At 36.1% G+C, this 27580-nt stretch overlaps 1 protein-coding gene across 2 annotated transcripts in view; it reads right to left on the bottom strand.

Moving 5' to 3' along the window:
• LOC126811146 (bromodomain and WD repeat-containing protein 3) overlaps positions 1 to 27580 on the bottom strand; it is a 274126-nt gene that overhangs the window by 156795 nt on the left and 89751 nt on the right. For both annotated transcript variants that reach the window (XM_050536628.2, XM_050536629.2), the window contains exons 13-17: positions 18102 to 18236; positions 6043 to 6171; positions 5672 to 5897; positions 3506 to 3784; positions 3135 to 3276 (exon numbers count right to left, since the gene is read on the bottom strand). In XM_050536628.2, coding sequence (XP_050392585.1) covers positions 3135 to 3276; positions 3506 to 3784; positions 5672 to 5897; positions 6043 to 6171; positions 18102 to 18236 — 911 coding nt within the window. The remainder of the gene's footprint in view (positions 1 to 3134; positions 3277 to 3505; positions 3785 to 5671; positions 5898 to 6042; positions 6172 to 18101; positions 18237 to 27580) is intronic.

The raw sequence follows: 27580 nt of genomic DNA, 5'->3' as shown, positions 1-27580 counted from the left end.
GCAGCTTATAACAAGATCTGTACATATCAAGAGATTTAAGAGTGAAATAATGCGAATTTTAGCAAATTTTCACTTCCAGTTGCAGTAAGAGTTGTCATATGAACATTATGTTGCGAAAACATAGCAGCTGTGAAGGCGTCTGTATTATACTACATTTGTTTGAATATCAGTTTGATAATATTTGGGATAAAGCTTCGTAAAATTGTCGAATTTATCCGATTTTTATCAAAATTACCCACTATTTTTGAGAGTGTAGTTACAGACATATGAAATTTTATTTTTTTAATCGAGAGACCTGATACCCAGTTACTAAGTTAGGGTTCTTTATAAGGTTTGATTTATACACTTCAGGAATAACCAAATGGCACCCCTGAGTGGAAAGATAGATTTTTCTTTCTTCATTTTTTTTGAAACATTACTACCTAGCCTAATATATCGAATCATCATTCATTTCATAAGTACTCATTTACAACCTGAAAAACAGCAGCTAACATTGCCTAAAATTGACGAAAAAATGAGAAAAAAACCCCAAAAACACATGTTTGCCGTATCTCGGCTAGGGTCAATTTCTGAGATCAGCGGTTTTGGCTATCGAGTAGTCTCATGGGCATGACCAAACCCTATGAATATGAATGGAATCGGCCGACCCATCACCTTCCCGATTTTGCACAATTTTGCATGGTTTTCTCGTGGACAAGCACTTAATCGATGTGGATTTAGTGTGGACGTAACTCCTGATGGCGAAGATGACAATGTGCCACTCGAAAGACTAACTGAGACCTTGGTGCCTGAAACCAACGCGAGTGAAGACGAGTTTGTAAATTTTGACAGTGAAATACCGACCGAGTGTGACGATGAACTGGACATAGAACGACAGATTATAAATGAACACGTAACAGAGAAGACAAGTGGACAATTGACTGAAGACGGAGAAGAATATACATTAACGACAGACTTGACCTATTCAAAATGCCTACGCATGCTCAACGAAATTAAACACTTCGCACAGATTAAGGACGAAAAGATGATCGCAACAATTAATTTGTTAGAAAATGTTGTCCAGGACTCCGCCTTACGATATGCTTCCGGTAATCTTAAGCAAACTACTTTAAACGATTACATGCATTGATATTTATAAATATATTGTACGCATGTATTGATATTACATGTAAATGATTTTATGAATATATTGTACGCATGCATTGTTATTGTTAATTATTTAATGTAATAAAATTTTGAAAGTACAGAAAAGTTTATCATTTATAAAGGGAATAGCATTCTGGTGATTCGAAGCTACAAGATAATACTTCCGGTTTTCGAAGTTACAGTATTTCCGGTTTTGGAGAAAGCTCGGTATGCTGAAACACTGTGTGATCCGAATTATTGTAACGATCCTGTACGATGTCGGATGTGACAGAGTCCACTGTATTTACTTTTTAATCCCAGTCTAGGGATTAAAAAGTCCTCAGCATTTTTACATATAATTCTCTAAACAATCCCAGTATAGGGATTGACTTTTTTTTTAAACATAATTTTTTAATCCCAATCCAGGGATTATTAATCCAGAATATTCACTAAAGCGCATGCGCTAAATTTGTATATATAAGCCACCACCTGAGATTATTTTTTTATGTTTTGTTAAATACCAGCTGATGAAGGGCTATAAACCTGGAACGAGTACTGAAATATAATTTTTATTAACCAATACACTCTCACTTAATTAGAACTAAAGTTATCGTGTCCCAAAGCATTAACCAATCAAATTGCTTATCTCTGCTTTCCCTAAACAGAAAATGCTATCTTCGAACTCCATCAAGGCATTCACATAATCAACACCTAAACCAAGTTTGAACATCCTAGCTCAATTAGAATGAAAGTTATAGTGTCCTAAAGAATGTGACGGACAGACAGACATATGGACAGACCCATTTTAGTCCCTTGCATTCTTGGAAACTGGGGGACAAAAAGCAACTTTTGGTACAATCAGGGGCTATAATCCAGGAAGTTACGGTCCGATATGCACGAGTATCGAAAGGAACCAAGATATCTTGGATATAAACATATATTCTAAGTTTCATCAAGATCGGCTTAAAATTGTGACCTCTGAAGGGTCCATAACCTTGGTATTACACATACTTTTACACTATTTGCATAAAAGTAACAGCCATTTTGTTGGGCAGTTTCGGTCTGGTTTTCACGAAATTTGAATATAACCATCATTAACCATCATTGAAGTGATATATTCAAACATTTATTTAAATCAAATAAAAATTTTGCGTACAATAAGGGACCATAATATAGGAAGTTATGGTGCAATATTCATAAGGAACGAAGATCTTTGCATATTAAACATACATTTTAAGTTTCATCCTAACTGGATAAAAACTGTGACTTCTAGAGGGTCCACAACCTTACACTATGTACTTAAAAGAAACAACCATTTTTCGTACAATCAGGGGCCATAACCTATAAAGTTTTGATCCGATACATGCCAATATCGAAAGGAATCGAGATCTTTTGGAGATAAACCTATATTTCAAGTTTCGTCAAAATCGGATAAGAATTCTGACCTGCAGAGTGTCCACAAACAAATTGCGGACGGACAGGGGCGACAACAATATACGTCCACTTCAAAATGTGGGTGTACAACAAAAACCTGCTCAGTTGCCTAACTGCAGTTTTACTAAATTACATTTCTTGTTCTAACTTTCTGTAATGATTTGTATAGAATAGTCTTGATTATCAGACGGAGAACGATCATAATCATTAGACTGGAATAGAGAGACAAATTTCAAACCATGGGCAGACGAAATATTTACACTCAGTTTACGATATTTTACTGCACTTTAAATGGTCATAAATTGTTACTTACTGACAAAAAATGGTGGAAAGTAAGTTAAGGTTTGTTATATATATGAAAATTGCAGTATAATTATCAATATATCTGGAGATATTTTTTTTATGGTGGAGCACCCTACCACAAACTTCACATTTTGCATAAAGGGCAGACATCATAACCCAAAAAGTTATGGTCTGATGCACAACAAATTCAAACTGACCAAATATTCAAGCACAGATTGAGCAATTCAAAATAAAAGTTAAACAAATTTAACATGTTGTTATCACATATTTACCTAAGAACCTCTGGATCTAGTCCTCGAACAAATATTCGACGACTTAAAGCAGCTATATCACTCTGTGTAGCTCTCTGTAAAACATTTTCTAAAGATTGTCTAACACCTTCTAATTCTCCACTGCGTCTCATACCAACTAAACCTTAAAGTAATAATAACAAACAATCCTATTTTACCAAAGCTTCAGAAACATGGATCTGCCATGAGAATTTAACCAAAGCATTTATTAAACATGAATTTGAGTGATTGCAATGGCTGTCTTGACCAGCTGTAGATACTGCTATTATTATCCATGATTTATACTCATCTTGACTATTCTACAATTTGCAAACTCTTAATAACTTATCAATATATGCTTTTAATCTACTTGCCTTGGCCTGACTGATGTCTAGATGTAGATGCACGAGGTGAACCACCAGCAGGCGGAGGAGAAGCGAGGGATTCACCCCCAGCTCTAGCCACTCGCTGATCCTGTTCTCTTTGTAGATTTTCTATCATAGCATCAATACTCTGTCTTTCTCCATGACTTCCAACAGAAGCAGCAGCTACATCAGCAGCAGGTTGTTCTGTGGGAGGAAGGGCACCACCACCATGTTCTACAAATACATTTTCTGGCACTGGTTCTTCTTCTCCAATAACCTGAGATAGCCCTAAAAATATAATAACATAAAGTCTAGGTCAAGAGCAATAGCTTTAGAAATACATGATGAATCTTGTTGAGATTCGTACTCCTCCGAGATATCAAGAATATTATAATCTGACAAGCTGCGTCATGTTAGCACTATGAATCACATGCAAAATACAATATTGTGAAAGGTGAAGCTCTAATTAGGAATATCAGTCAAAAAATTCTGTTCAGTATATACAAAGCAAGGTGGAATTGGAATTTCGTTGATCTATGCTATTTACTATGTAATAAGCATGCCAAAATTTGGTGTCCGCAAAAATTTGATTGATGGGCCTTAAATCTGAATGAATCCAAGCCAGACATTATCAAGCGTTAGTATTTTGATTTTGTTTTCTTAATTAAATATTCTGAGTACATATAAGCATGGGTTAAGCCATGACAAATTTGTATCACCAAGAACAGTATGGTAAAAGAAGAATCTAGTTGAATTTCATTCTAGATGTTTCACTAAAATCTGATAGCAAATGTAGACTGTTGTATAAACAATAAGTTTTAGACAAATTTTAAGCTGAGCCCATTAACTTTGCAAATAATTGCTAAATCTAGTTGAAATTTGAACTTCCTTTGAGATCTTATGAATATAAAGGGCAATTACATTCAATTCCAAACTCATCAGAGATCTCATTGATATTTTCATTTTATTGGTAATCAACAGCCTACTGTCTGAACCGTCCTTAATTTTCAACAGGTTTCTTCATTATGGTTAAAACAAGCCAACAGTGAGGCTGATGTCCCCCACCGAAATTCACCCAAAAAAGATGACACATTAATTAATCGCATATTTATTTTGTTCAAAAGTATCGAGCAATCAAACTATACAGTAAGTGTCATCACTCTCTACCAGATAGAATCTAGATTATCTTGTCCCAAAGCATCGACCAATGAAATTGCTTAGCTCTGCTTGGCTTTAGCTCGAAATGTTAATCATTGAACTTAGTCAAGACTTTCACCTAATGAATATCTACATCAAGTTTAAAAATTCTACCTCAATCAAAAGCAGAGTTGTTATGTTCCAAATTCTTGAACAATCAAATTGCTTGTCGCTCCTTAGCCTAAGCAGAAAATTCTCACCATCGAACTTAGTCAAGGTAATGATATAATGAATCTATATTAAGAGTTTCATCACTCTCAATTCATTATAACCAACGGTATCGTGCCCCAAAGAATTCATCAGATTGCTGACCCTAAGCAGAAAATGCTCATCTTCGAACTCCATCGATGCAGTGACCTAATAAACGCTGACACCAAGTTTGAACATTCTACCTCAATAAGAAGGAGAGTTATTGTGTTTCAAAGTCTCGACCAATCAAATTGCTTATCGCTCTGCTTACCCTCAGCAGAAAATGCTCATTATCGAACTTAGTCAAGGTATTCATGTAATGAAACTATACACCAAGTTTCATCACTCTCTTTTAATTAGAACTAAAGTTATCTTGTCCTAAAGCATCAACCAATCAAATTGCTTATCTCGGCTTACCCTAAGCAGAAAATGCTCATCTTCAAACTTCTTCAAGGCATTGACTTAATAAACATATACACCAAGTTTGAACATACTAGCCCAATTAGAAAGAGAGTTATTGTGTCCCAAAAAGTGTGCCTATTGCATGTCTTTCTATAGGTTTGAAATGTTATCTTAATTATTAATTAGACATTAACTAAAATCTTGGTTCAGAGTGGATCAATTTAACTGAAATTTTCAGCAAATTCCCTTTACATTATCTAGTTTTTAACTATTATAGTGAGAACTGCCAGCTCTTTATCTAATCTCCCATAATGTATCTTTAAGGAACTGTTTTAACCAAAAGCTACAATAAACATAAAGATATTGAAATTAAGCATTAGAACCTACCATCTTCATTATAAGCTACATGAGGTACAAGTTGATCTGCTGCACATTCTTCTCTACCGGGTACTAGTCGTTGTAAATATGGTGGGTATGGGTTACCATCAATATCTACTAAGAATGGTGGAGGCATTAAGTGAGGTGCTTGCTGTGTCTGCTCATCTAATACATAACTGTTGGTATCTCTGATTAAAGGACGATAATCAGTGTGGAAAAAAAGTTCTTGTGGAACCTAAAATCATAAATAAACAAATGTAGAACTACACAACTGTGAACATCTAGCAGGCCCTATATATGCGACTTCACATCTGATGACTTGTTAGCCTTTTAACAAGCAAGTTTTCAATTGATTATACTTGTATCTAGCTAAAGTTTACCTTTTTAAATTTATATCCATCACCAAAACCAAAGACAAGAAGGTGACCATGTGAATCTGTAGCTGCTATTCTAAGACCATCTGGTGAAAACTTACAATCAAATACTGCTCCATGACCCTGACCTTCAATCTGAATAATAATTAGAAATAAATCTAGTGAAATGGGGTTTAACGTCCTACTGTCACTGTAACATTGGTACTGTTTAATCTAGCGTAAATAGCATTAATTTCTACTATGTGTCCAATTATTCATATAAACATTATGTTAATAATGATCTTTGTGTTGTAGTCTTTCCTCGTCTGTTGTTTGGACATACCATGTGCAGTCCTTGTATGTTCTTTGTATACACCTTATGCAAATGAGTTAGTTTCCCGCTTTTTATTCCCGCTCTTCATAACAGAAAGATTTTCGAGGCAGACAAGTTATGTGTAAATTGTAACAATATTTTCTAATAATACAGTGTGTGGTTGGTGTATTAGTGGTGTATTAGTGCTTGTTTATGCTGATCGTGAGTTCTGCACGTTTTAGATTTATGTTGTTAAAGCGTTTTCGATGTGTTTCGTAACGTAATCGAACAAATAGGATTTTAGAATCGTTTTCTTTATCTATTGTGGCTGCCTCGTTTTGGAATCCATCATGGCGTGTGATACGGCCACATCGGTTAAGCCTGACGCTTTGTTTACAGTTAATAAACACATTCATATTGAACATCGGGTATTGTCCAGCCCACTTAAAATAGTGATTTATGGTACATCGTATATCAAGCGTTTAAATACTTTTTTAACTACTTACAGACATTCAAATTTAGATTTGGATGGGAATTTGTGCCAAGTTCGTTGTTGGGGTCATGGCGGGTTGCGAGTCCGAAGTGACCCGCATGGACGACTGGTTCGGGCGGCAGAGAGCAGCAAATTTAGACAGGCAGACATCATTTATTTACATTTAGGTTCGAACGATATTGAATCACCCGAGTCTTTGCCATATGAAGTAGCCTCCGCTGTTTTAAATTTTGCCGCTTTGCTTATGACTCGGCATCACCCCAAATGTGTAATTATCAGCCAGCTGTTACCAAGATTTATTGAGCCGTTCGAGGGATTTAATAATGCAATTAAATCCACTAATTTACATTTGATGGAACTATGCCATGCGGCTAATTTTGATGTGAGTTTTTGGCGACATCGAGCTGGGTTGTGGCAACCAAGGCAACATATTTACACCAACGACGGCATTCACTTGTCCAATACAGTGGGCAATCTGTTATTCATGCGCAGCATCCGGGATGCGTTATTGCGGCATATTCGTTGGTATTTCCCGGTTAGTAGCCACTTTCTATAATTTACAATCATACAGTGTGTTATAGATATGTAATTTGATGCAAATCCTCATACCGGTAGTATAATCCATGTGTTTGGCATACCGACTGATATGTTTTGGAATTTATATGACTGATTTGTCTGTTGGAATTGTCTATGCATAAACTTGTCTGTTGGCTTGGTCCATGTTTTTGGATTATACAGACTGATGTATTGGAAATTATATGACTGTTTTGTCTGTTGAAATTGTCTTATACAGACTGATGAATTGAATATTATATGACTGTTTTGTCTGTTGAACTTGTCTATGCATAATCTTGTCTGTTGGCTTAGTCCAGGTTTTTGGATTAAGCAGACTGATGATATCTGAATTATACAAACTGATTTGTTTGTAGAACAGACTTGTTTGTTGGCATAACCCATGTATTTTGGGAATTGCTTAACTGTTACCCGAGTTGTCGGTTGTTAGATGCAACTCGACAGTTGCAATTTTTCCAGGCAGTGTGAGTTAATTGTGTTTTTTCTTTTGCAGTCACAAGATGTCAAAAAGAAAGCGGCAATCGCCCATTGAACCCGTCGCTTCAGACAGTGAGGAGGATTCATCCACTCCTATGATTACCACCGCAGAAGAGCGGATCACCGAGTTGTTAATCAAAAAATTGCTACGAAGGGGTTTGGTCATGGTACCCCCGGCACCTGCATCAGTTCCCACACCTCCTGCTACTACGTGTACCTCCACTCAGGGATCTTCATCTTCGACCACTGCTTCTACCTCCACGCCAGAACCATCAACTTCAACCTCCATCAATGAACCATCAGCTGTTTCTACAGATCCGAATATTTTTTCTGTGAACGCAGCACAATTGTTTCAATGCCCTGTACCCCAGCCACAACTATTGGACACTGTGCCTCAACATCCACACATGCAGGGTACAGGTATGTCGGTGTCTCGTCACTTATCTGATAAACTCCGCCAAGATATTTGGGCGGATAGATTTGTAGATTTTGCTCTACTCTTGCCTGGGCCTGTGCAAACTCAGTTTGCACTAAATATTTCGGAATTTAATGAAGAACCGGTATTAAAAATTTCATCTGCACCTAAATCAAAAGTGCTTTCGTTTGATCAATGGCAGAAAGCATTTGCCGTGTTCATGGACGTCATGATTCTAAAAAATCCGCACATGGCGTCCAGTTTGTTAGTATATTCATCTTTGATATCTGAGTTAGCACAGACCTATGGCGGGAAATCGTTTAATTATTACGATACTAATTTTAGAATGTTACGCCAATCAAGCCCTTACCCTTGGGATATAATGCATGCCGATTTCTGGCTAAAAGCTACCACGCTGTTTAGTGCTTCGGTTCTCAGGCCTGTGTCCTCCCAAGCTTCCTACAACCAGGGTTCTGGTGGTCGGGGGCCTAGTTGTTGGGGTTATAACAGAATGTCTGGATGTAAGCGTCAACGCTGTGAATTTTCACATGTTTGTAGTCGCTGTGGATACAAACATCCTGCATTTCGTTGTTATGCTACAGCAAACCAAACGTCACGTTATGGTAATGTTCGTCCTAGGAGTCCTCCCTTAAATGGGACCAGGGTGGAACATACTTACATGAACCCAGCCTCATATGCTGCCTCTTCCTATCCATCCATGCCTAGTTCTCGTCCTCAGACAGCTGTAGCTGCCAGAGCGAACTTTCAACCTACCTCTGCACCCGCTACGTTCACAAATATGCCATCGCACATTGCGGCGGTTCAGAATACAGTTCCGCCACGACTCTCATCCTCTCCTTTATTTTCTTCATCTACACAGCTTCCATCCAAACAACCGCACGCCAAAACAGGATTGCCAGTGTCAAAATCTCGGTACTCATTTCGTAAAGACAATCCACCCGCAAGTAAAGGTGCCAACACCAATCGACCCCAGTAGACTTCAGGAAGTGTTGTCGGGTTACAACGAAAATGAGATAAAATTTTTGTATGAAGGTTTTGTTTCTGGTTTCAGGATTCCATATGTTGGACAACGGGCTTTCTCCTGGGCTAGGAATCACTCATCTTGTTATTTAAATCTGGAAATACTTTTTAAGAAAATCAATGATGAGCTCCTAGCCGGGAGAATCATGGGCCCTTTTTTAGAACCCCCATTTCCAAATTTACGTTGCTCTCCTCTTGGAGTGATTCCCAAACAGGAGAAAGATACGTTTCGCCTGATACATGATCTGTCATTTCCCCTGGGCAATTCTGTAAATTCTGGAATCGACCCTTTCTATACCGAAGTGCATTATGACTCCATAGACACAGTCGTTTCCCTGGTTAAGCAACATGGTCGAGGTGCACTCATGGCCAAAACTGATATTCAAAATGCGTATAGGTTATTGCCCATCCACCCTGATGATTATGAGCTTTTGGGTTTCTCCGTCGAGGTGGAAGGACAACATTATTATTTTGCGGACATGTGTTTACCAATGGGCCTCAATATGAGTTGCCAGACTTTTGAGCGATTCAGTACAGCGTTACATTGGGTAATGGAAACCAAATACAATTCATTTATTAGTCACATGATTGATGATTTTTTCTTTATTGGCCCACCTAACACTTCCGTTTGTGCAGATTCCTTGCAAAATTTTATGAGTCTTACCCAATATTTACATATTCCCATTAAAGCTTCCAAAACTGTTAATCCCACAACAACAATAACCATTTATGGAATCGAAATTGATTCTATTCAAATGGTGAGTCGCTTACCGGACGAAAAAGTTATCAAAGTTCGAGCTGCTTTGTCTGAATGTCTAGATAAACGTAAAGTGACACTTAAACAACTCCAATCCCTGCTAGGCCTTCTAAATTTTGTCACGTTGGTAGTTGTTCCGGGACGTACATTCCTTCGCCGACTGTATGACCTTACCATCGGGGTTGCTAAGCCGTACTACAAAGTAAGATTAAATAACTCAGCCAAAGCTGATATTAGGATTTGGCACCAGTTTATGCAGGGATTTAATGGTCGATGCATGTTTATGAGTGATGCCTGGCTGGCGTCAGATTATTTGAAGTTATTCACCGATGCCGCATCGTCCAAGGGTTATGCAGCGGTGTTGAATTCCAAATGGTTTTACGGCACATGGCCTCCACAAATGCAGACTATGAGTATTAACGTTCAGGAACTTTTTCCAATTGTGCTTGCAATTGAACATTGGGGTCCCTTATTGCGAAATCATAAATTGCTTGTGTTATCTGACAATGAGTGTGTTGTGTTTGTTATCAACAAAGCAACCTCCAAATGTCCACATTTAATGAAGTTAATCCGTCGTTTAATTTTAGCTGCGATAAAATATAATATACTAATCAGGTCTAAACATATTCAAGGCAAATCAAATCTGGTTGCTGATTGTCTGTCCCGTTTTAAATTTCAGCAAGCCAGACATTGGGCTCCATGGTTAGAGACCAACCCTCAAATTTTGAATCAAGATCTTTTGAAGATTTAACTCCAACAGCACTTACATTAATTGGTGCAGCTTTGACCCCATCATCCAAAGCAAATTATTTCCGAGCATGGGTGAGGTTTGTCGATTTTTGTAAGGAACGACAGTTGTCCCCTTGCTTCCCTCTTCCTAATCAACTTGTTATTAATTACTTTGCTCATATGTTTGATTCAGGTTTTGCACCAAGTACCATAGCATCACACGCATCTGTCCTTGCCTTTGTTCAAAAATTGTTAGGTTACCCCGACACAATTAATTCCTTTCTGTTGAAAAATCTCTTAAAGGGAGCCCGTAAAATGCATGTCCCTTTACAATCCCGCCTGCCAATTACTTCAGAAATTTTGACCCGAATTATTCAGGCTCTTCCTATAGTTATATCTTTGGAAATTCATTGTGTTTTGTTACGAGCAGTTTTTTCTCTAGCGTTTGCTGGTTTCTTTCGACTCGGTGAATTAGTTTTCAAAACTACCTCTTCAGTTGCTAATATCATTCTAACCCAAAAGGTACAGTTTTCCTTTGATCATAATAAACTCACTTTCCTTCAAATTGCTATGGAGAATTTTAAACATAAAACAACAGCATCCCCTATGTATCTTTTTATTTATTGTAAATGTGTTTCGGGTACACATAATCCTATTTGTGCACCGTATTGTTTGCTCCAATACATGAAACGTTGCCCCCATTCTTCAGGCCCGTTATTTCAGTTTTCTAATTCCACCTGTGTTACATATAACTTTGTTAATGCGTCGTTGCAAAAACTTTTGACATTCATGGGTTTGCCAACTAGCCTATACAAATTGCATTCCTTTAGAATTGGTGCAGCAACAACCGCATTTATTCAGGGCCATTCAGAAGAGGCAATCCAAAAAATGGGTCGCTGGAAAAGCTCTGCAGTTAAATCATACATCCGCCTTCCTGTTTTGTCGATGTAGACCAAATATACTTTTGAATTTGCGGGGTTTAGGGTCATTTATGTTAGTAAGGACTGGGTTGGCATTTTATTATCATTTTCCTATTGTGTATTCACTTTATTATGTGTGTATTCACTAATGACTGATGCATATTTTTGTGATTGTCTTCATTTATGTTACGATCGTCATCGCCAGTACAGCGTAGGCTGACTGACACCGGTGTTTGTAATTGAATTGCTGAAGCTTGTATAACGTAGGCTGACTAACCCATGTTTTATATGTTTCTTGTATTAGATGATTTTATGTACATATTTGTAGGCTGAATGACGCGTGTTATTATATTTTAAGCGAGTTTTTAATTTTTTCCTTGTATATTGCGATGTTAAAGTCAGTACAGCGTAGGCTGAGATGACTTATTGATGAAGCCAGTACAACGTAGGTTGACTGGCAGATTTTTTCTCTTAGTTATGAAACCAGTAAAGTGAAGGATGCCCAACGCATATTTCTTTTTATCCATGAGCTGTTTTAGTGTATTTATGTTTGTATTTTTTATCCAGCTATTGACATCGTAGGCTTAAGTGGGTTTTAGGTTTCTCTGACAAGTGACACACCTATCTTTTATTGTTATGCATGTTATATATTACGATTGATAATGTTTCCTTTTATTTGCAACTTGTTTAGGCTTAGGCTTTTTGTCATTTGTTAGAAAGTACAAAGTGGGCCGATTGACGCAGTGTGGTTAGTTTTTGTACAATGTCCATCAATATTATTTCTCATTTGTGTTGTGTTTGTAATTTTAATCTCTCAGATGAAAATTCGGATGGTGTTTTTTGGTTTTGGGCACGACATCACGAGAAGTGATGTGTTTGGCCATTCATTCATTAAATTGTTAAGCCCAACCAAAGTTCTAGGATGGAATTATGAGTTTATTTTTATTCTTAATGTATATATTTATATTATGTTAAATACTTTTATATATTGCTAAATTCATAATCCATTTTAATAGTCATTAAATAAATGACATTGTACACCATCCGTTATTTGTTTGTTCTTTTTGGTGCTGGGGAAAGGGTATTTGATATAGAACGGAGAACACAAATAAACATTATGTTAATAATGATCTTTGTGTTGTAGTCTTTCCTCGTCTGTTGTTTGGACATACCATGTGCAGTCCTTGTATGTTCTTTGTATACACCTTATGCAAATGAGTTAGTTTCCCGCTTTTTATTCCCGCTCTTCATAACAGAAAGATTTTCGAGGCAGACAAGTTATGTGTAAATTGTAACAATATTTTCTGTTCAATAATTCGTTGGACCGTTCAAGTTCCCAAGCCGTGATTAAAATCAGTCAAGGTGTCCAAATACGCGAGGTGTTCAATTTTGTTGTCAAACATCTAATTTCACATGCTTTGTTCAGATATTACGATGTGTTTAGTTTAGCCGCTGAATGTCTATTTTGCCGCACAATGTTGAAATACTGTAATAAGTGTTAGTTTTAGTACTGACCTGTTGCGATACGGTGAAATATTATTTTTCAGGATTCATACGACGGCAGGTATCTGTAATGCCTGTCATTATCCGGGGATTATTTTTCAAGATCACTACGGTGAAACAGATGTTGGATTTTTAATGGCAACGGGACGGTTTCGAAGCAAAGCTTTCTTGAGATGCACATACCGTTTCGTCCACAATCATAAAACGTGTATTTATTTATCCATTTAAAACAGTATTTTCCACACTGACAACACATGCACGAATGATAAATCTCACGCATCTGATTTACATGTGTACACATCGACTCCCTACCCTGATTAAATCCTTTTGTATAAATGTCTTCGTAATTAAGACTAACAGCATCGGTATTGCACCAATCATATATTACATAATATGGGATCTATAGAAAGCATTTTGGGTTGAAGGGTAGTGCGATTATCTTGGGCAATAGACACAGAAGGCTTGTAGAATTAATACACATGTGTCAGAAGCTAACAATATGTCTATTGTGCAAGTCAAAACGTGAAAATAAACTAATAATTCAAACTCTTTATTTCTTTTTATTATTATAGAACGACGACCTTTTTTTGCTGAAGATCAAATAAAACCTACTAAATACATTTCATGCTTATATGTAACGCATAACTTTGCCAAACTTTATTTCAGAGAAAGCCAATTTAAAGATAGGTTACCAGGCAACGAAACCCACAGCAGCTAAATCGTCCGAGCGGTCGACAAGGGTTATCACATATTTATTCCTTTACAAGACAGATCTATACAGATCATATTATAAATTTTGTCATTTGAGGGATTAAAAGGTTCAACAAACTGAAACAAGGGTCTCAACTCTGGAAGTAATTTACAGAAATTGTTGAAATTTGACAGGCTTTTTCATTTTACTAATTTAAATAATGCATATAAATTTTATACAGATCACATGATCACTTTTGTCATTGAAACGTTTAAAATTCGCCATAACTCTAGAAATTATTGACGGAAATTGCTGACATTCAATAGACCTCTGTTTCACAAATTTAACTGATGCATATAAATTTCATACATATTTGATGATAACTTTCATCAATCGAGCATTAACAAGGTTTAACAAAGTGAAACAAGGGCCATAACTCTAGAAGTAATTATTGTAAATTGCTGAAATTCAATAGGCTTCATGGTTCCACTAATGTAAATAATGCATATAAATTTCACAAAGATCCGATGATATTTTTTAGTGGGTAGGTCAAAGTTTCAGATAGAACCTATGGTTAGATTCTGAGAAATCTCATTTGCAAAACACACACACACAAAAACCAGCGGCTGCCAGGCAGGATATGCGCGAATATCAAAAGGAACCGAGATCTTTGGGTTATAAACTTACATTTCAAGTTTCAACAAAATCGGATAAAAATTATGACCTCTATAGGGTCCACAACCTTGATATAACATATTTTTACTCTATTTGAGAACGAATGGCGGCCATTTTGTCCGTCAATTTTGAGCCGACATTCACGAAATTTGAACTCGGCCGCCCTTATGGTGTAACGGTGATATAATAATACGTTTTTTTAAATCGGATAAAAATTATGACCTCTATAGGGTCCACAAGCTAAAAACGCGATTATTCATACAATCAGAGGCCATAATTCAGGAAGTTACAGTCCGATATGCGTGAATATCAAAAGGAACCAAGATCTTTGGGTTATTAATTTACATTTCAAGTTTCAACAAAATTACATAAAAACTGTGACCTCTATAGGGTCTACAACCTTGATATACCATATTTTTACACTATTTGAGAACGAAGGGCGGACATTTTGTCTGTCAATTTTGGGTTTAATTTCACGAAATTCGAACTCAGCCGTCCTTAGGGTGTAACGGTGATATAATAATACGATTTTTTAAATCGGATAAAAATTATGACCTCTATAGGGTCCAAAAGCTAAAAACACGATTTTTCGTACAATCAGGGGCCATAATTCACGAAGTTATGGTCCGATATGCGCGAATATCGAAAGGAACTGAAATCTTTGGGTTATAAACTTAAATTGTAAGTTTCAACAAAATCAGATAAAAATTGTGACCTCTATAGGGTCTACGCCCAGGATACGCCCACATTTTCGAGAGATGGATAGAGAACAAGCTAACAAGAAAGTGATTTTTCCTACAATCAAGGGCCATAATTCAGGAAATTACAATTCGATATGCGCATATATCGAAAGGAACTGAGATCTTTGTGTTATAAACTTACATTTCAAGTTTCAACAAAATCAGATAAAAATTGTGACCTCTATAGCGTCCACAACCTTGATATACCATATTTTTACGCTATTTGAGAACGAATGGCGGCCATTTTGTCTGTCAATTTTGGGGCGATTTTCACAAAATTCAAACTCAACTGTCCTTAGGGTGGAACAGTAATATAATAATACGATTTTTTAAATCGGATAAAAATTTTGACCTCTAATGGGTCCACAAGCTAAAAACATAATTTTTCGTACAATCAGGGGCCATAATTCAGGAAGTTAAAGTCCATTATGCGCGAATATTGAAAGGAACCGAGATCTTTGGATTATAAACTTACATTTCAAGTTTAAACAAAATCGGATAAAAATTGTGACCTCTGTAGGGTCCACAACCTTGATATACCATATTTTTACGCTATTTGAGAACGAATGGCGGTATTTTTGTCTGTCAGTTTTGGGTCGATTTTCACGAAATTCGAACTCAACCGTCCTTAGGGTTTAACGGTGATATAATAATACGTTTTTTTAAATCAGATAAAAATTATGACCTCTATCGGGTCCACAAGCTAAAAACGCAATTTTTCGTACAATCAGGGGCCATAAGTGAGGAAGTTACGGTCCGATATGCGCGAATATCAAAAGGAACCGAGATCTTTGTGTTATAAACTTACATTTCAAGTTTGAAGAAAATCGGATAAAAATTGTGACCTCTATAGGGTCCACAACCTTGATATACCATATTTTTACACTTTTTGAGAATGAAGGGCGGCCAGTTTGTCTGTCAGTTTTGGGCCGATTTTCACGAAATTCGAACTCAACCGTCCTTAGGGTTTAGCGGTGATATAATAATACATTTTTTTAAATCATATAAAAATTATGACCTCTATAGGGTCCACAAGCTAAAAACGCGATTTTTCGTACAATCAGAGCCATAAGTCAGGAAGTTACGGTCCGATATGCGCGAATATCGAAAGGAACCGAGATCTTTGTGTTATAAACTTACATTTCAAGTTTGAAGAAACTCGGATAAAAATTGTGACCTCTATAGGGTCCACAACCTTGATATACCATATTTTTACGCTTTTTGAGAATGAAGGGCGGCCAGTTTGTCTGTCAGTTTTGGGCCGATTTTCACGATATTCGAACTCAGTCGTCCTTAGGGTGTAACGGTGATATAATAATACGGTTTTTTAAATCGGATAAAAATTATGACCTCTATAGGGTCCACAAGCTAAAAACACAATTTTTCATACAATCAGGGGCCATAATTCAGGAAGTTATGCTCCGAAATGCACGAATATCGAAAGGAACCGAGAGCTTTGGGTTATAAGCATACATTTCAAGGTTAAACCAAATCGGATAAAAATTGTGACCTCTACAGTGTTCACAAGCTAAAAACGTGATTTTTCGTACAATGAGGGGCCATAATCCATGAAGTTACAGTCCGATACATGCGATTATCGAAAGGAACCGAGATCTTAGGGTAATAAAACTATATTTCAAGTTTCGTTGAAATCGTATAAAAATTGTGACCTGTAGACTGTTCACAAACAATTGTGGACGGACGGACACGGGTGACGACAATATACGCCAACATGAAAATGTGGGCGTATAAAAATTGTGACCTCTATAGTGTCCAAAAGCTAAAAACATGATTTTTCGTACAAACAGGGGCCATAATCCATAAAGTTTCGATCCAATACATGCCAATATCGAAAGGAACCAAGATCTTTTGGAAATAAACCTATATTTCAAGTTTCGTCAAAATCGGATAAGAATTGTGACTTGTAGAGTGTCCACAACCAAATTATGGACGGACGGACGGACGTCCGTCCGAACGGACAGGGGCGACGACAATATACGTCCACATGAAAATGTGGGCGTATAAAAATAATAATACAAAAAGTGTTAGGAACGCTGTTATCAATAGGTTGTCAAATTATGACCCCAATAATTTAAATGAGCACAAAAATCAAACTCGTCAGAGATATTTTGATCCTTAACATTTTGACGTGAAGTTTCAGATATATTATCACTAAATTTGAACTCATTGTGTAACGCAGATATATTTTAACGTTAAATAAAGCTATTTCACACACAACAGAAAATATCATATGAAATACATGGATTTTGGATTTTATAAAGTGGAGATGCGGTTGACGTAACACCACAGAAGGTCATCTTCCAATACCTGTCAAAAATAAGACTCGCCTTGGATTTTCAAGGTGAGTTCCAACCAGCTCACTTTGAATTCTTAAAAGAGTGTCTGGATAAAGTAATTATCGGGAGTCTCTGAAAATCAACATGCTTTTTCGTCTCATAAACTTAGCTACTGTATACAAATTTCAACTGGATGATAACTTTAGTTTCTAGAGCAAAGACAAGCAATTGAGGATGGGGAGTGACAGCATTTTTTTTTTTAAGGTATTAAATCTGCAGGCCAAGGGCAAGACAACTGGAATACTGGTAGGTTGATGAGTGGTCTCATATTTAATGCGGAAACAAAACCGTGATGGAGCACACTTCAATATCCATCTTGTACCTTCTTGCTTTGTGCAAGATAGTAAAAACATATAATTTGATCTGGTGTGTAAATAATTCAAAATTTAAGTTTTTATTTACCATATTGAAGAAACTTTTAATTTTGTGTCCTTTTAAGATATCCCATATAATAACTTTACCATCATGACCAGCACTGAGAAATATATGAGGTGCTATTGGATTTGATTCTAGTACAAAAACTTCATCATCATGTCCCTGAAAATAACCAATTTCTGCATGTATTTCGATGTCTACGATTCACATGCTCACTAAGCTTATTATAAAACAATATTACAAAGTTTGAAAAAATAAAATTTCGCCTGTATAAACCAGACATGTCCAACTCAAATTTGCAAACATCTGACCGGGAATATATCCCTATTGAACATCAAGATATGGTGAATCGTATTCAAAATACCCGATCTATTTACTTTACTGAGGATTTTAACTATTACCCCATATATTTACTTTACTGGCGGGACTGATTAAGTAATTAAGCGATCGACCCCTTTATTGTGTACCACACCTACCTTTATTGATTAACTACTTAATTTGCCTTGATTGACTTCCTTAATCTACCCGATTTCCTTAATATCTTAATCCTGAAAACAATTTGTGGTTTCTACTTTGTCAGAAATTTTAATCCCCTTGATGTCAGTCGATGAGTCAAAGATTATTACTTCTTGATTAGAAAGTCAACAAACTTGTTACCTAACCGTTTGGAAGGCATAAGGAACAAGCGGTTGCCATGCAAGATATACGCCCACATTTTGCAAGAGATGAACAAGAGAACAAGCTAAAACAAGCCAACAGTGAGGCTGATGTCCCTCACCAAAATCCCAAAATAAATAGATGACACATAATAATTAATCGCACATTTACATACATGCCAAACTGAGGAGATTGAAAATCAGAATGCCTTGTATTGAGGGTAGAGCGAGGACCGCAGGTCCAAGTTCGATCAGTGCAAAGCACCATGAGCGCTGGAGGGCGTGGGGTTTGGGCCCCAAGAAAATTTTGAGAAATTAGCACCTATTTGCAGTACCTTGTATTATTGGATAAAAACAGCTGGTGATTTAGGTCCATGCATCTGAGGTTTTTTTTACCTATTTTTATACGAAAGTGTTCATTATCCTCATATATGCTTTTGGTTGCTCAAGTGTTTTTTAGTTTCAAAATGTTTTTTAATGTCCGTAATACCACCGTAAGCAACACATAAATCACTCCTACAGACTAAATAAAATTCGAATTCGTCGCCTCTACGCGAGGACGTAATGGTTACTGGAAATTCTTTGCCGTAAGTTTCCCAGTATTTTTGTCTGACATTTGTTTCATTTTGTTTGTCTTGACGACCGACACGGAAGTAGAAGTCGTAAATTATTTATACTGGGTTTTATTTATAATTGTAATTTGTTTTTTTCACACATGGAAAACAGCTTGAAAACATTTTTTATCAAGTCAGAAGGAAATATGGCTAAGGAAGAATCAACAACGTTACTGGCAACTAACGGTAAACCCGCCGTGTACTGTACGAGTGTATGCGAGAATGGCTCCGCGAAGCAAATAATATCCGCCAAGTATGCAAATTAGGCACGGCCTAATCTCGATTAGTCCAGACATATTAGCTTATTCCATTTTATATTAATAACAATCAAGAAAACTGGAGACATGTTTTCGGCTATTTCCGTCGTTTTACCGCAAATTATGCAAATGACGGAAATGACGGAAATAACCACATGACATTTTGATCTTGATTAGTTCAGACATAATAGCTTATTCCATTTTATATTAATAATAATGACACATGTTCTCGACTATTTTCGTTGTTTTACCGACTCATACTACGATCACTCGGCAAACCTCGGGAGAGTCCGGTACCCTATTAGATGCGTAGAATCTGTCGAGGTTTGCCGAATGATACTACGATAAACAGTATCGCCATCAGATTCACAACAAACAATAGAATGCCGAGACAGTCGTCAATGTAAAACTAAAACGAGAGGGATTTTATCAATCAAAAAGGTCAGGAATGAAATATAATAAATTTCTTCCAATAAATTTTAAAAAACGGAATTATAAAGAGTAAAATCGGAATTCAGAATTAGACTCAGAAAATCGGAATGATTCCGACAAAATCGGAATAGTTGGCATCGCCATCAGATTCACAACAAACAATAGAATGCCGAGACAGTCGTCAATGTAAAACTAAAACGAGAGGGATTTTATCAATCAAAAAGGTCAGGAATGAAATATAATAAATTTCTTCCAATAAATTTTAAAAAACGGAATTATAAAGAGTAAAATCGGAATTCAGAATTAGACTCAGAAAATCGGAATGATTCCGACAAAATCGGAATAGTTGGCATGTATGCATTTATTTTTTTCAAAAGTATCGAGCAATCATTGGATTACGTTCCAATTTGCTGTTCAACTTCCATTCATAATTAAATCAAACCAGCAGCTGCCATGAAGGATACGTCCACATTTTTCGTAAAATCACAGGCCATAATTCAGGAAGTTACAATCTGATATGCGCAAATATCGAAAGGAACCAAGATCTTTGGGTTATAAACTAACATTTTAAGTTTCATCAAAATCAGAAGAAAATTGTCACCTCTAGAGGGTCCACAACCTTGATATACCATATTTTTAAGCTATTTGAGTTCGAGAGACGGCCATTTTGTCTGTCCGTTTTGGTCCGATTTTTATGAAATTCGAACTTAACCATCCTTAGGGTGTAATGGTGATATATTCAAATGTTTTTTTAAATCGGATAAAAATTATGAACTCTATAGGGTCCACAAGCTAAAAACGCTATTTTTCATACAATCAGGGGCCATAATTCAGGAAGTTACAGTTCAATATGCACGACTATAGAAAGGAACCGAGATCATTGGGTTATAAACTTACATTTCAAGTTTCAACAAAATCGGATAAAAATTGTGACCTCTAGAGGGTCTACAACCTTGATATACCATATTTTTATGCTATTTGACAACTAGGGGCGGCCATTTTGTCTGTCAGTTTTGAAATTCGAACTCAACCATCCTTAGGGTGTAACGGTGATATACTAAAACGTTTTTTTAAATCCGATAAAAATTATGACCTCTATAGGGTCCACAAGCTAACCAGCATTTGCCAGACAGGATACGGCCACATTTTCGAGAGATGGATAAAGAACAAGCTAAAAAGAAAGTGATTTTTCCTACAATCAAGGGGTATAATTCAGAAAATTACCATTCGATATGCACAAATATCGAAAGGAACTGAGATCTTTGGGTTATAAACTTACATTTCGATGTGCGCGAATATCGAAAGGAACTGAGATCCTTGGGTTATAAACTTACATTTTAAGTTTCAACAAAATCGGATAAAAATTGTGACCTCTATAGGATCCACAACCTTGATATACCATATTTTTATGCTATTTGAGAATGAAGGGCGGCCATTTTGTCGGTCAGTTTTAGGCCGATTTTCACGAAATTCGAACTCAGTCATCCTTAGGGTCTAACGGTGATATAATAATAGTTTTTTTTTAAATTGGATAAAATTATGACCTCTATAGGGTCCACAAGCTAAAAACTCGATTTTTAGTACAATCAGGGGCCATAATTCAGGAAGTTATGGTCTGATATGCGCGAATATCGAAAGGAACCGAGATCTTTGTGATATAAACTTACATTTCAGGTTTCAACAAAATCGGATAAAAATTGTGACCTCTACAGTGTTCACAAGCTAAAAACGTGATTTTTCGTACAATCAGGGGCCATAATCCATGAAGTTACAGTCCGATACATGCCAATATCGAAAGGAACCAAGATCTTAGGGAGATAAAGCTATATTTCAAGTTTCGTTGAAATGGGATAACCAGCGGCTGCCAGGCAGGATACGCCCACATTTTCGAGAGATGGATAGAGAACAAGCTAAAAACACGATTTTTCGTACAATCAGGGGCCATAATTCAGTAAGTTACGGTCCGATATGCGTGAATATCGACAGGAACTGATATCTTTGGGTTATGAACTTACATTTCAAGTTTCAACAAAATCGGATAAAAATTGTGACCTCTATAGGTTCCACAACCTTGATATACCATATTTTTAAGCTATTTGAGAACGAACGGCGGCCATTTTGTCTGTCAATTTTGGGCCGTTTTTTACGAAATTCTAACTCAACGGTCCTTAGGGTGTAACAGTGATATAATAATACGTTTTTTTAAATTGGATAAAAATTATGACCTCTATAGGGTCCACAAGCTAAAAACACGATTTTTCGTACAATCAGTGGCCATAATTCCGGAAGTTACGGTCCAATATGCGGGAATATCGAAAGGAACCGAGATCTTTGGGTTATAAACTTACATTTCAAGTTTCAACAAAATCGGATAAAATTTGTGACCTCTATAGGGTCCACAACCTTGATATACCATATTTTTACGCTATTTGAGAACGAATGGAGGCCATTTTATCTGTCAATTTTGGGCAGATTTTTACGAAATTCTAACTCAGCCGTCCTTAGGGTGTAACGGTGATATAATAATACGTTTTTTTAATCGGATAAAAATTATGACCTCTATAGGGTCCACAAGCTAAAAACAGGATTTTTCGTACAATCAGTGGCCATAATTCAGGAAGTTATGGTCCGATATGCGGGAATATCGAAAGGAACCGAGATCTTAGGGTTATAAACTTACATTTCAAGTTTCAACAAAATCGGATAAAAATTGTGACCTCTATAGGGTCCACAACCTTGATATACCATATTTTTAAGCTATTTGAGAACGAACAGCGGCCATTTTGTCTGTCAATTTTGGGCCGATTTTTACGAAATTCTAACTCAGCCGTCCTTAGGGTGTAACGGTGATATAATTATACGTTTTTTTAAATCGGATAAAAATTATGACCTTTATAGGGTCCACAAGCTAAAAACACAATTTTTCGTACAATCAGTGGCCATAATGCAGGAAGTTACCGTCCGATATGCGGGAATATCGAAAGGAACCGAGATCTTTGGGTTATAAACTTACATTTCGAGTTTCAACCAAATCGGATAAAAATTGTGACCTCTATAGGGTCCACAACCTCGATATACCATTTTTTACGCTATTTGAGAACAAACGGCGGCCATTTTGTATGTCAATTTTGGTCTGATTTTCACGAAATTCGAACTCAGTCGGCCTTGGGGTGTAACGGTGATATAATAATACGTTTTTTTAAATCGGATAAAAATTATGACCTCTATAGGTTCCACAAGCTAAAAACGCGATTTTTCGTATAATCAAGGGCAATAATTCAGGAAGTTATGGTCCGATATGCGCGAATATCGAAAGGAACCAAGATCTTTGGGTTATAAACTTACATTTCAAGTTTCAACAAAATTGGATAAAAATTGTGACCTCTATAGGGTCCACCACTTTGATATACCATATTTTTACGCTATTTGAGAACGAACGGTGGCCATTTTGTCTGTCAATTTTGGGCCAATTATTCACGAAATTCTAACTAAGTCGTCCTTAGGGTGTAACGGTGATATAATAATACGTTTTTTTAAATCGGATAAAAGTTATGACCTCTATAGGGTCCACAAGCTTAAAACGTGATTTTTCGTACAATCAAGGGCCATAATTCAGGAAGTTACGGTTCGATAGTTACCTTGATATACCATATTTTTACGCTATTTGAGAACGAAGGGCGGCTATTTTGTCTGTCAGTTTTGGGCCGATTTTCATGAAATTCGAACTTAGCCGTCTTTAGGGTTTAACGGTGATATAATAGTACAATCAAGGCCATAATTCAGGAAGTTACGGTCCGATGTGCGCGAATATCGAAAGGAACTGAGATCTTTGGGTTATAAGCTTACATTTCAAGTTTCAACAAAATCGGATAAAAATTGTGACCTCTATAGGGTCCACAAGCTAAAACTGCGATTTTTCGTACAAACAGGGGCCATAATCCATGAAGTTTCGATCCGATACATGCCAATATCGAAAGCAGCCGAGATCTTTTGGGGATAAACCTATATTTAAAGTTTCGTCAAAATTGGATAAGAATTGTGACCTGTAGAGAGTCCACAAACAATTGTGGACGGACGGACGGACGGACAGGGGCGACGACAATATACGTCCACATGAAAATGTGGGCGTATAAAAATTGTGACCTGTAGAGTGTCCACAATATTCAATCGCTAAAATCTTGGTTCATATAGTGGATCAATTTGACTGAAATTTTCAGCAAATTGCCTTGACATTATCTAGTTTTTAACTATTATAAAGATAATTGCCAGGTCTTTAGCTAATCTCCCATAATGTATCTTTAAAAGCAGAGTTATGTTTCAAAGTCTTGGCCAATCAAATTGTTTATCGCTCCTTAGCCTAAGCTGAAAATTCTCACCATCGAACTTAGTCAAGGTATTGATGTAATGAAACTATACACCAAGTTTTATCACTCTCACTTAATTAGTTCGGATATGCGCGATTGTCAAAAGGAACCAAGATCTTAGTGTGTAACAATGATATATTCATAGGTTTTATTTAAATCGGATAAAAATTGTGACTTCTAAATTTTGTAGAATCAAGGGCCATAATTCAGGAAGTTACGATCCGATATGCGCAAATATCGAAAGTAACCAAGATCTTTGGGCTATAAACATGCATTTCAAGTTTCATCAAAATCGGAAAAAAATTGTGGCCTCTAGAGGGTCTACAACCTTGATATACCACATATTTATATAGATCATTTCCTACCAGGTCAACTGGAGAAACACCAGAAAAATTATCATTATCAAGAGACATTAAAACTAAAATTCCAAGTTTGAAAGAGGATGTTATTGAATATTGATCAAATGAAAGTGTTAAAACATCATGAAGATTATCAAAGGAAATGAAAGATTACACTGATAAACCTAGGAATGCGACATCACATAATTTTAAAATTGGTGATATAGTATATATGGCGAACTTAAATCCAAGAAAATTACAATCAAACTTTAATAGTGTAAAATATGTTATTTTTAAATTTATTGCTAATGAAACTGTTGAAATAGTGAATACAGAAACTGGAGTTAAATATATTAGAAATGTAAAGTTTTTAAGACTAGTACCTATTGAAAATTATGACATTTTATTAGATAGTGATATGACAGTAGATTTGCCAGAACCTAAAGAAAAAGTTACAGCATCAAAGAATAAAGATTCATTTAATGTGAGAAAATCTAAAAGAGTAAAAAAAAGTAATAGAGATAATAATTTTGTGTATTATTAAACATATATTATGCAAGAGCTAAATCTGTCTATTGCAGGTCTTTCTTTAGGCCTGAAATGTTATCTAAATTATTAAAGACATTAATTAACTTATCCAGACCATAATCAACTTTAGATGGCCTCGCTAGCCTGCGATCTAAGTGGATTGTGAGCCGATTTACTGCATAACTTTCCTTCTTGATTAAACGATTAAATAGATAATCGACACCATGCTGTTTATCGTACTGACTTTAGTAATGATGAACGAGGCTAGGCAGAAATTTCATTCGCTTAGTTTTTGGTTCATAGTGGATCATTTTGAATGAAATTTTCAGCAAATTGCCTTTACGTTATCTAGTTTTTAACTATTATAGTGAGAACTGCCAACTCGTTATCGAATCTCCCATAATGTATCTTTAACTGTTGATTGAACAATTTCAGTAAAAAGAAGTTGATTTAAAAGAACATTTATATTTTCAAAGTATGAAAATTTAAGATTATTTTAAATACATTTATTATGTGTATTGTTAAAACTTTAAAGATATAGTTTTACTTTAAATTAAGGAGGATTGTAGGATTGTCAAATCACAATGTTGTTATTGATATAAGGGAGATAACTACTGTAAACAAAAAGAAATGAGTGATCCTAAAGAAAAGATGGAGACAGGTAGCATGAAACCAGAATGTAGAAGACAATTAAGAATAAATAAACAAGTAACAATTGTATCTTAGTTAAACGATTCTCAAACGAACGCACGACACAACAAGAGTAACAAACGGTAAGTACACGAAACTAAAACAATAAACAAATACAATTATTAACATTAATTATACTTTCTCTTTTCTTTCTTTCTGTTTTAGGTAAGTAAAAGTTCTTATAAGTTATAGGTCAATAAACAGTTTTAAAGATAAGTTTGTTCGTTTTAGAAGATACAGGAAAATGGTTCCAGATGAAGAAGATCCAAAGAAATAAATAGAAAATTATTAAACACTTGAGTGCCTTTTATTTTTATTCACTACACATCTCACTGCATTCTCACCATTAATTATATACTGAGCGCCATGGAAAACGCAAATATTTTTTTACTAGGTGGTTTTGTATGTATAATATTATGCAATACTATGAACTTTTGTTTCACACAATGCTCCCGAACGCGAAAAAAAATCGGCCTGTGTGCACAAAAAAAAATTGCACGAGATGCACATGAAAACCCCAATATTCACGTACCGCATTGTGTGTGAGCCCTTTAAAAGCATGTTTTCAACTTAATTTGCAGTACATGAACTGTGAAACATTCATCTGTCGTAACTCATAATTTGTTGTTGGACGTGTGAAGGAATCGAGCTAGAGATGCCAAGACTTTCTGAAAATCAACGGAATGAAGCCATGGGAATGTCCAGGACTGGCATGTCTACACGTGCTATTGCCAGACACTTCAATTGTCATCAGTCCACTATTGTAAGGTTGGTGGAACGTGTTCGAGTTACTGGATCAACACGTGACCGTCAACGTCCTGGTCCACAACGCACATACATGCCAACCTGAGGAGATTGAAAATCAGAATGTCTTGTATTGAGGGTAGAGCAATGACCCCAGGTCCAAATTCGATAGGTGCGAAGCACCGTGAGCGCTGGAGGCCCCGGAGGCTTGAAGGGCCCGCCTAAGGGCCCCAAGAAAATTTTGAGAAATTAGCACCTATTTAAAGCAGTACCTTGTATTATTGGATAAAAACAGCTGGTGATTTAGGTCCATGAATCTGAGTTTTTTTTTACCTATTTATATACGAAAGTATGCATATATGCTTTTGGTCATTTACATGTAGGCATGACCTAAATTTGTTGTTAAGTGAAGATAATAGATTACCATTAGCTATGTGCTTAGTTGGGATCGACATTAAGTATATAAACTATGTTAGTTAAAGGGGTAGTCCTAAATAACCCAGGCCTCGAGATAAGAAAGAAAAAAATCCCAGTTAATATTTTTGCTCAAAGTTGACAATAAATATTGACCTTGATGTACACAAAAATGTTCTCAAATTGTCTTGTGAATTGTAAGAGGCTACTTAAAACATAATTACTGTATAAGACTTGTACTGTTTAAAATAGTTTAATGTAATAATATTCATATTATTTAACCTTAAAATAAATTATAAATCTCACATTTCTTCAACAATGTGTCTTTTTAAAACACTTATGAAGTTATGACTAGATCCAAAATCAAGTTATCCAGGTATTTTTGTCTGACATTTGTTTTGGAAGCCATTTTGTTTGTCTTGACGACCGACACGGAAGTAGAAGTTGTAAATTATTTATACTGGGTTTT

Source organism: Patella vulgata, chromosome 2 (genome assembly GCF_932274485.2).
Source record: "Patella vulgata chromosome 2, xgPatVulg1.2, whole genome shotgun sequence".
NCBI classification, from domain to species: domain Eukaryota; kingdom Metazoa; phylum Mollusca; class Gastropoda; family Patellidae; genus Patella; species Patella vulgata.
This window is presented reverse-complemented; position numbering and strand designations above follow the sequence as displayed.